Raw genomic sequence first — 17,075 nt, forward strand, 5'->3', positions numbered from 1 at the left:
TAATAGCAGCCACAACTTGCTGAGCTTGGGCATGGCCAGGCCCTAGTCTAAATGCTTCAAACCCTCAGGACGAAACTGGCCCAAAAAGGCTAAGTCACTTGGCCAAGGTCACACAGCTGACAAATGTAGAGCTGGGATTTCTAACCTCTCCACAATACTGTCCTGCCTCCAAGCCTCACTTTTCTCACCTGTGAAATGGAGATACCAGCAGAAATGACGCACAAATTTGCTGTGAGGCTTCGATGCATTAGGATATGGAAGGCACGCTGCCTGCTGCCTGGCACACCATTAACAGTGGATAAAAGAGTGTGTTTTTGCCACTGATAAGTCCCCATTTTAAAAGCAAGGAAATTGGAGGCCCTGAAAGTTTGTCTCCTGGAGGCAGCCATCAGCGATCAGACTGGGAATATGATGTAAGCAAAACCATCACAGGGCGTCCCTGGTGGCACAGGGGCTGAGAATCCGCCTGCCAACACAGGGGACACGGGTTCAAGCCCTGGTCCAGGAAGATCCCACATGCCGCAGAGCAACTAAGCCCGTGCGCCACAACTACTGAGCCTGTGCTCTAGAGCCCGCAAGACACAACTACTGAGCCCACGTGCCACAACTACTGAAGCCTGCGCGCCTAGAGCCTGTGGTCCGCAACAAGAGAAGCCACCACGACAGAAGCCCGCACACCGCAATGAAGAGTAGCCCCCACTCACAGCAACTAGAGAAAGCCCACATGCAGCAATGCAGACCCAATGCAGCCAAAACTAAATATTAATTAATTAATTAATTAAAAAAAAACAGAAAACGATCATAGTATCACATGAAATAAAAATCAGGACATAAAACTTCATGTCAGGCAACGATTCTGTTAGAGAAACTTATTTATAAATAACATAAGCATGGACACAGGCCCAGAAGGCAAGATGGGGCAGTAGTGAAAAAGAGGCCAGGCTTAGGAACCAAGTGGACCCAGGTTTCAGGCCTGGCCCTACCCCTGCCTCCCTGTGTGACCCAGGGAAGATGACCTAACTTCTCTGGGCTACTAGTCTCAATGTCTGTGCAATGGCTAAAATACCTGCTTCCTCCGCAGGACTACTGCAGAGATGAAGTAAAAAGGCATAACATAAACCTTTAACACCGGATCTGACACATAGTAGGCGTCCAAGAAAAGGAGCCGACCGTTCCTACAGCGCAGTCACATGCTGAAATGGGGCCATGTAATCTCAGTAATCAGGTCTCAACTGGGGTACAAACTTGCCATTAAGAATCTCCCCCCAATTTTTATTAGAATAATTAAACCCTAATCACAAAAGTTTAAGGCTGAAAGCGTGTTTTTGGTGACCGCCGGGTCTCCTTTTGGGAGGCCTACCTACAAGCAGGTCAGAGAGATCTTGGACTCACTGCCTCATTCTGTTTAATCTGCTGCCGTCTCTACAATAGATCCTGACTCACCCCTTGCTCTCAGCCTTTCTCAGAGCGCTGGGTCCCTCTTCTTTCGCTTCTTTCTTGACTGCTGGCTTCCGGGGAGCTGGGAATGAAGCAGGGAGATGGTGGGTCCTTTCTCCTTCTGACAGCCCCTGCCTGCCAACCACTCTCCAGCCAGCATTGCGAGAGGCGAGTTAGACTTTCTAACCAAGTTAGACTTTTTAACCCACGGGAAAGCCGCAGTCTCTGGAGAAAGATCCACCCACCTCTCCCCAGTGCAACCCTGCAAGGTGGGGGGGAGAAACTCACAGAAGAAACTGCTGAGCGTCTTGGGAGCTTTGGGGGGAGGCTTAGCCTGGCCGTCCTCCTGTGGTCCCTGCTTCACGGCCACCTTGGGCTCTGAAACGCTTTCTGTTGGGGGCTTTGCTTTGAAAGCGAGAGAGGTCAGATGGTGATGCAAACTATTTTGACTAAATTTTTTAACCTCAAGGTCATTCTGACCCTGAAGATGGAAGACATAATCAATTCTGCCCTTTTCCTTTCCATAGTTTCATTTTGGAGCCTCTCAGGCCTGATGCTTCAGGACTAACTAGTGGAATTCTAGCATCTGGCCTGAGATTGGAGATTTACGGATGGTGGGAAAAAAATCTCAGTACGATAAGAAGAAAATATTCCCACTTCTGCAGGTGCAGAAAATCAGATACGATCCTGCATCCCAAAAATATCCTCACAGCGTTTTTTCTGCCATGGGAGGCTTCTGGACACCTCACTGCAGGAGCTGTTCTATGGCCTGGGAGGGTAACTTTAACCTCTAAAATCTTGTAACTCACCCTGGTTATCTAACTTAAAAAAATTATTGCTCGGGACTTCCCTGGTGGTCCAGTGGTTAGGATTCTGCACTTCTACCGCAGGAGAAGCAAGTTCGATCCCTGGTTGGGGAACTAAGATCCCACATGCCGTGTGGTGTGGCCAAAAAAAATTTTTTTAATTAAAAATTTTAAAATTATTGCTCAATTAATAACATACAGTGCCTATAATTTCTGAAAGATATTTTGTTGGAGGATGACTGGCTCTTTTTTTCCTCACATGCACGGAGGAACAATAACAATAAAAATAATAATAGCGGACTTCCCTGGTGGTCCAGTGGTTAAGACTCTGCAATCCCAACTCAGGGGGCCTGGGTTCGATCCCTGGTCAGGGAACTAGATCCTGCATGAAGGAACTAAAAGATCCTGCACTCGGCAATGAAGATCCTGCATGCCACAACTAAGACCCAGCACAGCCAAATAAATAAATAAATATTAAAAAAAAATAATAATAGCAATAGAACCTATAATTTCCCCTAGAATTTGCATTTAGACAACACACTGGAGAATCTTATTTAAGTCTTATCTCATCTGAGCCTTATTTAAATTAACTGTCCTCCAAAGACATCTGACCCCCAAAACCAGAGAGGTGGGGCTTCAGGGAGGAAGAGGACCAGAAACTCACTGGAGGTCTTCAGGGGCTCAGGGGGTGACCTGGGCTGGTCTCCTTCTTCTGCTTCCTTCTTCTTGCCCCCTTCAGGCTCTGTGAGGCTTTCTGTTGGTGTCTCTAATTCTGAGGACCGATTAAAAAAAAAGCCAGGTGGCAAAAAGTCACTATGACCGCTCCCCACAAAGGGCATTTCGATTCCCAAGACACTCTGCCCCCGTTTTATCTCCGCTGTGCTGACTGAACATCTGTGAAGTGATGGGAGGTGTGAGAGCCTGCTCCTGGTCAGCCCTGAACCAGGCAGGGACCTTGAGGGAAACCAACCCCGATGCTCACCTGGGCAGCTAAGAAACAGAGAGGGCCAGTCTTTTCTTATAAACCATTATTTTAGAATTATTCACTGCAAAATAGAACTGGAAAGGGTTCAAAATGCCAACAGTAACTTGTTAGAGATAAAAATAAAGGTGCTGGTTTTTTTTAAGCTGACTGGAAAAAAAAAAAAAAACCCACATCCAGGGTAATAATAAAAACTGCATCAACTATCTTGGGAAAAATCTGCCTCAGTAGAAAGAAGCCCCACCTCACCCCCCAAAATCCCCAGACACAGACAATGGCTAAAACTGCATGATTTTTAGTAAAATTTGTTACTGACTAAAAATTGCCAACTGGAAATCAAATCTCCACCAAACTCAGATCTTCCCTGGGAAAGATAAACCTAATAAGGACCTTATATTAAACAAACAAATTGACAGTGGCAAAGGCTATGATTATTATAATCTCGTATAAGCCCCAAATGATCAATGGATCAGGTCTTTATGGTTGTGTTTCCCACGGAGCACATTTTATATTTTCAAGGGAAATTGGTGACATCTGCTGGACACCGTGTGACCTACTGGCTCAGGGTATTTTGCTTGTCAGTATTAGATCACATTATTGGCAATTCCTGACGTTAGCTTTCTGCAAGGCTGGGTACTCACTGGTGGCGTGATAAAAACCAAGTACTGCACAAAAATCAACAAGGAAAGCGGCAGTGTTCAACTGGATTCCAAAGTCTGAGCAATTGTGCAGTGCCCAGGAGACATCACAACTAGTAACTAATTATGATTATTTAACAGTGAAATTAAATATTATTTTTCCTTTCAACGTTATATGTATTATTTTCTCAAATGCCCAAGCTGCTAGAACATAAATAAATAGTTGTTCAGACATAACAACTTAACAAACCGAACAGTAAAGGTACTGGCCTTGAGGCACCGTGAAAAAGTTACTAAGGCACCATGGGCCCTGCAAGTTTTCGAACCTCTCTGCCTTCTGGTAAGATTTACAACAAAAAACAAACCATTTAGAGGAAAATATATTCCATATGAGAAACATAAAAATAGAAGAGAAAAATGAGAAGCTGTATATGAATTCGTACTGAATTAAGATGGCCAAACGAATGTATTCCAGAATGTTTTCATGGCAAAATTCCCCGGTTGGGGCTGTGGGATTCTGACGGACTCGTGTGGATTCTTGGACAGAGGTGTCAAATCAGTGGGGTCCTCACACCCTGCCCTCTCAGACAGGCTTTCGCCCCTCCAGATCACACTCTCACACACACACACAGACACAGTCAGTCCCACAGGCCCCTGCCTCTCCAGATCACACTCACACACACACAGTCAGTCCCACAGGCCCCCACCCCTCCAGATCACTCTCTCTCTCTCTCTCCCCCACCCCACACACACAGAGTCAGTCCCCACCCCCCAACCCCAGGGCCTTACCTTCCTCCTCCTCCTCCTCCTCCTTCTTCTTCTTCTTGGCTCCTCCGTCCTCGTCCTTGCCCTGCTCTTGCAGGACATCCTGAAATGTCCGTTTGGAAAGCTGCTTCCGGGCTGGGAAGGCAAAGGGCTCAGTGTGGCCTTCTTGCCGGCCCTCCTGCCCCACCCCGGTGAGCTCATACCCCGCGACGATGGGGCCCTGAGAAGGCTCTGGGCTCCTGCCCTCCTCCGCCTGCCCACAGCCACGGCTCCCGTGCAGGTCTCTGCTGCTTCCTGGCTGTGTGACCCCGAGCAGGTTCCTTCACCTTAGGAGCCAGCAGCCACCCTCCTCTCTGCCTCACCTCTCGCCACACACTATCCTCAAACCCTTCCTGCTCCCCAAATCGCACCTTATTGCCCAGAGACGCCGAGGTGTATGGGATTCCCCCATGTGCCATGCTGTTCCCACCTCGAGGCCTTTGCACGGCTGTCTTGGCTGCAACACTTCCCAACCGCCCTTTCTCAGCACAGCCAACCCTAACCCATCTTCCAAGACTCAGGCCAGATGGCACCTCCTCTGGGCCACCTCAATCCAGAGCTCCCCTAGCGTCCAGCGTTACCACTATTTTTCCTTATACCAGCACCATCAGTGGAAATATACAGTGAGCCACGTACATCATCTTTAACTTTCTAGTGGCGACACTGAGAAAAGGAAAAAGAATCAGGAGAATTGTTTGAATAATATTGTTTACTTAACCCGATAAATCCAAAATATGATGATTCCAACATGTTTTGAATATTAAAAGAAATGAGTAACATTCTTTTTTCTATGCTAAGTCTTCAAAATCCGATGCACTTGAAAGCACATCTCAGTTGGGCACTAAATTTTCATCAGAAATACTCGATGTGTTTAGATTTCATGGACTTTACCGTTGAGAAAGTAGCTTCACATATCCGAGTTGATCAAATTATTGCAAAGCTTCAATAATTGAAACTAGAGTCAGCTTTCCAATTTAAGTTGAATTAAAGTAGCATTAAAAATTCAATTCCTGTACTGTACAGCACAGGGAACCCCACTCAATACTCTGTAATGACCTACACAGGAAAAGAGTCTAAAAATGAGTGAATATACGTATATGTATAAGTGACTCACTTTGCTGTACAGCAGAAACTAACAATATTGTAAATCTATTATACTCCAATAAAAAAAAAATTTTAGTTCCTCAGTCATCACGGTTCAGGGTCTCAGCAGGCCGTATCATCCTGCATCATGTGGGGGGGGTCTCTCCCCTTCCCATCCCTGTGTAAAAATCTTCCCACCCCCCCTGGCGACAGAGGCTCCGCTTCTCAGACGGGCTTTCCATGGACCTGCTCTAGTCTCTTTGCTCATTGTCCCCAACCCCACAGCTCTGAGCACCAACACACCTAGCCATCAGTGCCCCCAGGCCCTTTTCCACTCACACTCCCCCAGCCTAGAACCCTCTCCCCTCCTCAGTCCCTGCTCACTCCTCTTCTGTCCCTCAGGGCTCAGCTTGGTTAAGCTCTCTTCTAGAAGTCTCCCTCGAGTCAGGGGCCCTCCCCTGGGCTCCCACAGTGAGCTGTGTGGCCTCCAGCACTGCACACATCACAGTGACAATAACCAACATTTACTGAGCGCTTCCCAGTTCCAAGCACTTACACGTACTCACTTTCACTCCTCCCAAGATCTCTGGGTGGGAGGCACTGTAATTATCATTCGTTTTACGGATACAGTCCGGAGAAGGGAAGTCATTTGCCCAAGGTCACACAGCCAGTGGATGGTGGAGCCGTGCTCTTAACCACAACACTATCGGAGCTGTCACGAGGATGGCTGAACGATGCAGAAGTCCAAGTGTGGACAAAGACAGGCAACCGAAAGGGCGAGGCCAGCGGGTCCTTACCCGTGCGACGCTTCGGGATCCCTGATGGGGAGACGACCGTGGGAGAGGTGCTGGAGTGGGAAGGGCTGCTCTCAGGCAGTGTGCCAGGACTGGGAGGGGAGACTTGTGGGGAATCTGGAGCAGGCTTCTGGAAGGGGAGAGAAAGCAATTCCTGAGTGAGAGGAGGAAGGAGGGAGCACCCAGCTACGTCATTTTCCAAGCACTTGAGAGTACAGAGGGACTCAGCCCCACTTAGGCCTCATCCCCTCTTACCTGGGCCATCCCTCCACCATCCTGCGTAGTTTCATGGTCCCAGACTGTCCCTATCATGGACCCCAATGACAATTCTTTTTTTTCTAAAGTAAAAGAATCTTTGATTTTTAGCTAGGCATAATACAGCCCAACTAAAAACTATACTTCCCAGGGTCCCCTGCAGCTAGGTGTGGTCAGGAGACTGAGGACTACACTTCCCAGCCTCCCTTACATCGAGGTGTGGTCAGAAGCCCCAGGTCTACACAATGCAATGTAAGGATATACAGGTCCCTTGGTTCAAATAACATTCACCTAAAGGCAAGTGGAGTGCCCTGCTCTTCCCACTGGCTGAATGTGGGCATTCACTTGGACAAGGGCATCTAGGGATGGCAAGCAACAGTATAGAAGCACCCTGGGGCAGAGTTAGCCAAGGAAAAGACGAACATGACAAGGAAGAAGCGGCTTCTGAGGGCCCTTGGCGGCTCTGTAAGGACGAGCTTTGGCCTGCGCTGGCAATGCCAGGGGGTTTGAGCAGAGGATCGCACTTCACCATCGACAGCCTGAGAAATGCTGCACTTCAGACGTTATTCTCAGAACAGCCAACAGGCATGAAATGACAAATGAGAGGAGCGAGCGAGCCGATGCACTTGAAGATGGAAAGCCCTCCCACAACAGGAGAGACTGGACGGATTTCCAAGCCCTTCCTCCGCAGCAGGCATTCTTCTCCGATCCGGGTGTGAACCGACTCACTGCACCTTCAGGGCCACCCTACGAGGCTAGGGCTATCTATCGGGAGCTGCTCGTGCCAGCTGAGGCTGCCCAGGCACCCCAGGCCAGGGAGCCAAGCCCAGCCCCCGGGCAGAGGTGGGGTTAGGAGCACAGAGCCCAGGCAGGACCACTCAACTCCTCCACCCGCTGTGGCATCATCTCCAGAATTCTCCTGAGCAGCCACTGCACTCAGCTCCAAAGGCCAATGGGAATGATGGTTTCTTCTGGTAAACGTGGGCAGGCTGCTGGGGCCCTACCTGGCTTTTGGGGGGTTTGGGGGCGTCCTCCTCCTCGTCCTCCCCTTCGCTGCCCAGGACCCGGGCCGCCTTCCTCCCTGGCCTCTTCACTGGAGAGTCGCCCTCAGGTACCACTCTATTCCGCTCCTTCAGCGCCACCCTGGAGGATGAGAAAATGGAGGGTTTTTTTCCAGCAGATAGAGTGGGGACGCTACTCCCAAATTCTCCAGGCCCTTCATTATGTTTCATTCCCTTCCTTGCCTTTCAAGCATTCAATGAACATTTTCTAGGGGCCTCCTCAGCATATACTCTTAGTCACCCATCCACCCATCCCGCTCTCTGGAGGCCTCCTGTGTGCCCACCCTGTGATGGGTGATGCTGAGGAGCACGTGAAGTCCCTACTGAGGGCAGAGACTGGCCTCCAACATCCCTTTGGAGACGCTCTTTCAGTCATGTAAGCCCCTGAGCCCCCTACTGCTTGTCCTCACTGCTCTCTTATCCCTAGAACTTCGACTTGCTGACCCCCTTTGACAATGCAGATGAGGGCAGGACAGAGCAGAGAGAGAGGGAGAGAAAGAACCTGGGTCCCAGGACCACCAAGTGGTACAGAGTCGCCTAGCTGCCCCAAACTGCTTAAACAGCTCAGAATCTTTCAAGTGAGAAAGAGGCAATTTTAACTTTAACCAAGTCACCATGACTTTGGTTACTGGTAAAGCAGCCCAACGACTCCCCCGACACCAGCTCTGAGGCACTCCCAGTCTGGTGAGGAACACAGACACGGCTGTCAAAATACAGCCAATATGCTTGCTGATGGAGGTCACTTAAGGGGCTGAGAACACAGCTGATTCCTACCGGTTTCTGCACTCATAAAGCTCGCGGTCTGGACAAAGACCAAGATGTACACAAACACCTCCCTACTTAGGTCAATGACAGCACGCTTTTGTCATGGAACATTAAAGAGAATAAAGTAAGTTTAGATGAAGTGCATAGCTCTAAGACATTTTTTTTTTTTTTTTTTTGCGGTACGCGGGCCTCTCACTGCTGTGGCCTCTCCCGTCGCGGAGCACAGGCTCCGGACGCGCAGGCTCAGCGGCCATGGCTCACGGGCCCAGCCGCTCCGCGGCACGTGGGATCCTCCCAGACCAGGGCACGAACCTGTGTCCCCTGCATCGGCAGGCGGACTCTCAACCACTGCGCCACCAGGGAAGCCCAAAGACATTTTTTTGTGGGGAGAGAAAGTAGACTGTCAAATCTGCGAGAGGAGGTGCTGTTGATTTTATTCACTGCTAAACCCACAGGGTCTAGGTGCCCGGCACATAGTAGATTCTCAGTGGATATTTGTTGACTAAATGAATCTATACAGTATGATTCCATGAATGTAAAAGATACATGAATGTTTGCCCATATGTACCTGCAACTTGCATACAGAATAATCCTGCTTTTCCTATTTAAAAATAAATTAAAAGTGTGTATTATTGGGCTTCCCTGGTGGTGCAGTGGTTGAGAGTCCACCTGCCGATGCAGGGGACACGGGTTTGTGCCCCGGTCCGGGAAGATCCCACATGCCATGGAGCGGCTGGGCCCGTGAGCCATGGCCGCTGAGCCTGCGCGTCCGGAGCCTGTGCTCCGCAACGGGAGAGGCCACAACAGTGAGAAGCCCGCGTACCGCAAAAAAAAAAAGAAAAAAAAATGTGTATTATTATCTGTTGTATGTCAGGTAGGTGCCAGCTACTTGAGATATAACAGTGACCAAAATGAGAGTCCCTGCCATCCAATATATAAGTGTGGGAAACACTTATTCACTCAGCAATTACCTATTGAGCACCTACTATGTGTCATAACTAACTGTATTAGGCGCACGTATGTTTAATGCATAGAAAAAGGTATGGAAGGATACACCTCAAAGTGGTAACAGTAGTTCCTCTGGAGAGTAAACACTGGAAGCACTTCAAATTTTTATTTACCTACTTCTGAGTTGATGTATTAATAATTACCATGTGTAATTCCACATGTGGGCATCTATGCTAGAAAAAAAAATCTGCATGTGTGCCCAAGAAGTCACACATACAGACTAAATTGCACCATGGATTGTTTCAGCCAAAAAGCAGAAACAACCTAAATATCCCTCGGTAAGGGGATGTTAAATAATTTCTACAGTACATCCATAAAATGGAACACAAAGCAGAAGGTAAAAGGGATCGGATGGTCCTTTGTGTTCAGGAGTGGAAAAAATCTCTAAGTCATACTGTCACTGAAGAAAGCAAGTTCAGGAACCATATACACAGTATGATCTCTATTTTTCAAGACATTAAAACATGCCACAGAAAATAAAACCACACACAATAAGTGTGTATATATAGCAGTGCAAACACAAAGGGGGCAGATCTAAAAGTCGAGAGGGCTGATAAATTATGACCTCATTCTTACCACTTACTGAGCGTCTTTTATGAACCAGGCACTGTTCTATAAGTTGTTAGTGTGTTAAGGCATCAAATCCACACAGAAAGCCTGATATAGATCATGATACCCTGCTACCCGTGAGGAAACTGGGGTACAGGAAGTGAAGTTACTTGCCCAGGCTCCCAAAATGGGGATGTGAGCTAAATCTACCCCGAGTGCATGCTTTGGAAAGCTGACCAATCCAGGGGCAGGGTCTTCCCAAGAATCTGTGACAAGGACGCTGGAGGAAAGAACATTGTTCTCTTCTATTTAGATGCGGCCAGTGGCAGGGTCTCTGCCTTGTGGCGTCTGCTCCAGAATGAAGTCAAGACACTGGGACGGAGCCCTGAAGACAACTCTGAGGCCCTGGATCCAGCTGTGCCTGAAGATGACCCTACCTTTGGCTTGTCCAGTTACCGGAGTCAAAAATTCCCCTGTGGGGCCCTGAGATATTCTGAGCCAGGTCCCGACTGATAAAAGGAACAGATTCACCACATCCCAGCCCCAGAACATACTTTGGAGGGGACTCTGTTTCTCTGGTGCTGTTGGATATCTCCTTCTCTGGCTTCTTCACTTTGCCCTCTTTCTTGGGCTGGAAAAATGACCTGGAGGAGCAGAGGGGGGGGCAGAAAAGGGAATGATAACAGAACCAATAACCCCTCTAACACACGCCACATTCCACAGCTTCCGATGCCCGTCCCTGTCCCAGGACGCAACAGAAGACTTCAAACAACCCCCTTAGACCAATAAGGAAAACTGAGGCTCATCAGACGGAGGAGGCAACGCTCTGCTTATTTTCTGCCCCGACTTGCCACTCACCTGAGAGACAGGACACATCCCGATTTCCATTCCACAGGGATTAACTATGCACTTACTATGTGCCAAGGCCTGTCCTTGGAAGCTAGGGGCAGGGGAATGACCCAGACACATATGCCCCTGCCCGGGAGGGGCTGACACTCTAGTGGGGTAGGCAGACGTTAGCAAGTAGCTAAATATAAAATGTCCAAAGGCGTTACGTGCTCTGAAAAAGATAAAGGTGCCCTCCCCTCTACCTGAGCCTGGTTAGGCTGAGTGGCTTGCCCCAGAGGGCAGAGTACTGAGAGGGGAAAAACAGGGGCTTGACAGCGCAGGGACCTGGCCAAGCGAGGAAGGTTAGCATTGCCTACGATGTCTTGGGGATGTCGTGCACCCCCAATATGAGGCAATGAGAGGGCACCTCACCTCAGTGCCCCAAACCCCAGGCTAATTATGAGAATATCGGACAAACCAAACCGGGGGTAAGGCTACAGGTGACAAAGGAAGCCTGAGAAAATGTCACCCAGAGGAGGCATGAGAGCTAAATGCAACATGGCTCCAAATCAGATCCTGGAACAGAAAAGGACATTAACAGATAAACTGGTGAAATGCAGCTTAGTTAAAAGGAATGTATCCCTGTTGGTTCCTTATTGTGACCAATGGACCACAGTGATGTAAAGTGTCAGCAATGGAAACCGGGTGAAGGGTATACAGGGGACTCTCTGTCCTATCTTTACAACTTCTTGGTACATCTAAAATAATTCCAAAATTAAAAGTTTACTTAATCTTTAAAAAGTAAAATAGGGACTTCCTTGATGGTTCAGTGGTTAACATTCTGTACTCCCAATGCAGGGGGCATGGGTTTGATCCCTGGTCAGGGAACTAAGATCCCACATGCCATGCGGCATGGCCAAAAAAGGAAAAAATTAAAAACGAAAATAAAATAAAGTAAAGCAAGGTGACAGAAAGCAATCAAAAGTGCTATCATCCCAGGAGACACTGTCCCCAGATTTCTCATCACGTGAGAAAAATGCAGCCTGGGATCTGTGTAAGCCACCAACTCCCAGGTCTGTGTGGGTGACATCCAGGTCTGGATCTGTCTAGAATCCATCCCCTCCTTCTGGGAATAGCCCTCCACGTTCCTCTTGTGATGCCCGTTCCCCCACATTCTCTCAGTCCCTATGGTTCGCGTGGGTCTGCATTTTCACCCACAACCAGGGCACAGGCCCCGGACCTGGCCACTCAAGGCCCTGCATCCCTGGGGCTACGACAGTGGCTGCTTCAGGGACCAGCATGCGGCCCAAGGTGGGCCAATGAAACTTAACTCTAGATATTGTTGTGACAGCTGGGAGAGAGACCACCTCTTTCCACCGGGATTGCTGACTCTAGGGTACTAAAAGCCTAAGGAAGACAGCCTGCCAGAGTGATACAACATCCAAGAAAGCAGAGCTGAACGGTGGAGACAGAGTCCCAGGGAGAAAGTCTGCACAACTGGATCTAACTATTAAAGCCAAGTTTCAGGCTTCCCTGGTGGCGCAGTGGTTGAGAATCTGCCTGCCAATGCAGGGGACACGGGTTTGAGCCCTGGTCTGGGAGGATCCCACATGCCGCAGAGCAACTAGGCCCATGAGCCACAACTACTGACCCTGCGTGTCTGGAGCCTGTGCTACGCAACAAGAGAGGCAGCGACAGTGAGAGGCCCGCGCACCACGATGAGGAGTGGCCCCCGCTCGCCACAACTGGAGAAAGCCCTCGCACAGAAACGAAGACCCAGCACAGCCATAAATAAATAAATAAATTAGTTAATTAATTAATTTTTTTAAAAGCCAAGTTTCCACTACACAAGCCAAAGAATTCCTTTTCTGCTTTTCCTGAAGCTAGCGTGACTGAGTACTGGGTTCCTCAAGCTGGGCATTACCGACCGGCATTTCAGGCCAGATCACTCTTCGTTGTGGAGGGCTACCCGGGGCATTGTAGGATGTTTAGCAGGCTGCCTGGCCTTTATCCACTAGATGCTAGTGGGAAATTCCCTCTCCCCACAGGTGGTGACAACCAAAAATGTCTGTTGTTCCCTGGGGGACAAAACTGCCCCTGATTGAGAACCAGGGGTCAGGGTCTCTGAACCTTGCAACTAAGAATTTTGGTTACTACACCACCCATTTTTCCGATCCCCCTTCCCACTTCCCGTACTGCTCAACTCCTGGAAATCCCTACATGAAGACTAACCCGAACTCTTCTAAGACAAGGCGCAGAGTCAGAGAGGCGAGCAGAGACCTTGGAGTACGTAAGCCGGTGGCAGGGGTGTGGGGAGGGTACTTACATAATACTTCGCTGCATGATGGCGTCAGAATCCTCCCCTCCCCTCTCCTCCTCCTCCTCTTCTGCAATGGGCAGTTCCTGAAGTAGACATCCAAATACTTGGTGAGGATACTGATGGTGCAGAGATCAAAACAGAAACTTTCACACGTTGAGGTTTGGGGAAATCACCCTGAAATCTACATCCATCACCTGGCTTGAACTTGACACTCACTGAACAGCCCATCATATGGCCTGTCAAACGTACAACGTGCAGCTGCTTTAACCAACTAAAGAAGAGAATGCATTTACCAGAAATAAAGAACGTCCACTCTGAAGATAGGGATAAATGTCTCCCTTCCTATGACAGCCGGGCTAGTAGCCCTTCAAAGACAAGGTTCCCTTCCCAGGTGCCACGGCCATACTGACTCACTGTGTCTGCATGCTAATCTTTTTTTTTTTTTTGCGGTACGCGGGCCTCTCACTGCTGTGGCCTCTCCCGCTGCGGAGCAACAGGCTCCGGACGCGCAGGCTCAGCGGCCATGGCTCACGGGCCCAGCCACTCCGCGGCATGTGGGATCTTCCCGGACCATGGCACGAACCCGTGTCCCCTGCGTTGGCAGGCAGACTCTCAACCACTGTGCCACCGGGGAAGCCCTTTTCCTCTTTTTGAAACCTTGAAGGAATGTACTCCCGGTCGTGTTTGATGTACGTTCTTTGTTCTAACAAGACATAGAACTGTGCTGAAAACCATGCTTCTCTGGAGCAGTTCCTCAGAACTGAGAGGCTGTCTCCTGAACTACAGTCCTCCGTTTGGTTCGAATAAAACTCTTTTTTTTCTAGTCCCATTATAGATCGTTTCTCAATTATTTACATTGACACTTCTTTTCAGAAAGCAAAAAAACCCACAAAATCAGAAACACGAGTTTCCCCATCAAGAAGAAACTCCAGTTTTTACAGACCAAAATGATTTGCTGGTGAGATTTATTAGTGAAGAAAAGGGGTCTGAGTCAGAGAACAGGCGCTTCCTTTACCGTATGGAGCCTGCTTTGTGTCTAATACAATGACATAATGAAGACCAAAAGGTTTGTTCAGTTGGGTTTTTTTTTTAGCTAAGTTTTCAGGTTAGTGAAAAAAATTTTTGCAGTGATTATATAATGTGCTACAATGGCTGTGAGACATGGCAATTCATTAAGTCATACCCACAGGGCTAAATAAATCAGCTGCTGAGCAGTTTCTAAGGTATACTGTTAACCGAAACAAAGGGCAGACCCTCGTGGGGGGCACACCAACCTCAAAAGGGTGCGGACTGCATGATTCCATTTACATGACACTCTCCAAAGGACAAAACTCACGTGGAGATGAGCAATTGCCAGGGGGCGGGGGCTATGAAGGGGTAGGTAGCACAGGGATTTCCTCTGGGGAGACGGCACTGTTCTGTATCTCAACTGTGGTGGTGCGTCCACAGATCTCTGCATGGGATCAAACTGCATAGACACAGACAGTCACACACACACAGGAGCGCATGTAAAAACTGAACAAGGGCTAGAATCCAGCTAACAGTACTGTCCAAGGCTAATCTCCTGGTTTTAATATTGGATTACACTAATATAAGATGTCACGGGCTTCCCTGATGGTGCAGTGGTTAAGAATCCACCAATGCAGGGGACGCAGGTTCGAGCCCTGGTCCGGGAAGATCCCACATGCCGCGGAGCAACTAAGACCGTGCGTCACAACTACTGAGCCCACGAGCCACAACTACTGAAGCCCGTGCGCCTAGAGCCTGTGCTCCACAACAAGAGAAGCCATCGCAATGAGAAGCCCGCGCACTGCAACTAACAGTAGCCCCTGCTCACCACAACTAGAGAAAGCCCGTGTGCAGGAATGAAGACCCAATGCAGCCAAAAATAAATTTAAAAATAAATTTAAAAAAAAAATGATGTCACCTCTGGGGGAAGATGGGTGTACTATTTTTACAACTTCCTGTGAGTCTCTAATTATTTCAAAATAAAAAGTAAAAAACAAAACAGAATGAAGGCACTATTACTGCTATAGAAAGAAGGCCTAGATCTAGTAAGTAACATTTTAACTAATAACAATAAATAATAAAGGAGGCAGAACAGTGGATATAATATGCTATTGATTTTGCAAGACAAGGGAAAATAAGAATATACATATTCGTTAGTACTGCTTATTTCAGCCAATCAGAAACTCTGGAAAGATAACCAAGAAAGCAACAGAAGTGGCTGGGGCCGACAAGGTGACGGGCTGTGAGCCGAACTGGTCACTGTGTACCTCTGTCCTGATTTTATTTTGAACCATACATATTTATTACCTGTTCAACTTTTTTTTAAAATAGTAAATCTAAGCCCCAGATAACTTTTCTAATTGTCTTTCTCAGCCCCCCACGGGCTCTTCCCTCTGGTGAGGCCCTGCCCCCCACTCCAAGGGCCAGTCCCCTTCGGCCCAGCTCCGAGCTGTTGGGCCGCCAGGAAGCCTCCTGGGGGCACCTGCTAGAAGAGCAGCTCACTTCCCTGGCCTCTCATGGTGGTTAATTAGTACTTCTCTCATCACACTTATTGCATCCACCCCGTGGTCCCCAGATTACGTTCAGCTTAACTTTCCAAACAGATGTGGGGCTCTGGAGCCATGGGGCTGTGCCTGGTTCACTCCCATCTCCTCCAAAAATGATTTCCCAACCTTCAGACATTCTTCATACCACCCTGGCAATTTCCACCATATCTAGGGAAACCCTGAATTTTTTTTCACTGAATTATTTTTTCTGTGAAAGAATCAACTTCTTATGAACTGAGGTGCTTAGTGGGCGGTAGGCACTCTTCCGAAACTTTATATGAATTAATTCATGCAAAAGCTATTACAATTCATCATTGTCCTGATTTTACAAATGAGGTGACGGAAGCACAGAGAGGTCAAGTAACCTGCTCAAGGTCACACAACCTAATGAGTTGCAGAGCCAGGATCCAAAGCCAGATGTCTGGCTCCAGAGTCCATGTCCTTAACCACTAACATTCTGAGGGTGAGGAAAGAAGGGGTCCCTCCATATTGGGATCAAGGGAGATGGAGGTGGCCCTAGAACTGGGGGCTGTTGAGGTAACAACTGTACCAACAATAATGTGACCCCATACTACCCAACCACCCACTCAAGCATTTCCAACTGTTATCCCCATGTCACCGATGAGAAAAGTGAGGCACAGAAAGGTTAAATCACTTGTCCTGAATCACAGAGCTCGTAAGCAGCAAACGGGGGATCCAAATTCAGACAACCTGGCTCCAGATCCTAGGCCCCCTGCACTCCCATTTGTGTCACTCCCACAGACAGAACAGCATCGCTTGTCACAAATAGGAGACAGCCGCAAAAATAAAAAGAACAAAACCAGATGATCAGGTTCTAGTTAAAAGCACCGGCTGCTGGAGGCTCCAAGCCCAGACCTGCTGCTTTCTGTTTGTTCAGAGTGGTAATTAGCCAAGTGCTAGAGGGGGCTGTGAAAGGTACCCTGCACCAAACGGAGCCTTTCTAAGACAAACTGAAAGAGAATATAAAGGGATTAACTTTCTCCTTATGAGCATTAGTGTTATTTAATGTCATACCCATACACCACTTCAAGTTTCCTTAAGTAATTCTGTTAATTTTTTAATGTGTGAAACTCAAATCAGAAAAAGCCTTTACTGCTTAAAGAAGCATGCTGAAATAAATAGGGACAAAATGTCATGACGTCTGTAAACTAGTTCAAATATTTCAGCAA

General features: G+C 48.2%; 1 protein-coding gene across 2 annotated transcripts in view; it reads right to left on the reverse strand.

The window, feature by feature from the left end:
* LIG1 (DNA ligase 1) overlaps positions 1-17,075 on the reverse strand; it is a 41,583-nt gene that overhangs the window by 17,832 nt on the left and 6,676 nt on the right. The window contains exons 2-9 of one of the 2 annotated variants that reach the window (XM_081216212.1): positions 13,337-13,413; positions 10,737-10,826; positions 7,804-7,942; positions 6,548-6,674; positions 4,653-4,763; positions 2,908-3,015; positions 1,726-1,842; positions 1,444-1,519 (exon numbers count right to left, since the gene is read on the reverse strand). In XM_081216212.1, the coding sequence (XP_081072338.1) occupies positions 1,444-1,519; positions 1,726-1,842; positions 2,908-3,015; positions 4,653-4,763; positions 6,548-6,674; positions 7,804-7,942; positions 10,737-10,826; positions 13,337-13,353 (785 nt within the window). In that variant the 5' untranslated portion in view covers positions 13,354-13,413. The remainder of the gene's footprint in view (positions 1-1,443; positions 1,520-1,725; positions 1,843-2,907; positions 3,016-4,652; positions 4,764-6,547; positions 6,675-7,803; positions 7,943-10,736; positions 10,827-13,336; positions 13,414-17,075) is intronic. The other variant, XM_081216213.1, reaches the window with a different exon arrangement.

Source organism: Mesoplodon bidens, assembly GCF_964165515.1.
Source record: "Mesoplodon bidens genome assembly, chromosome: 18".
Taxonomy (NCBI): Eukaryota; Metazoa; Chordata; class Mammalia; order Artiodactyla; family Ziphiidae; genus Mesoplodon; species Mesoplodon bidens.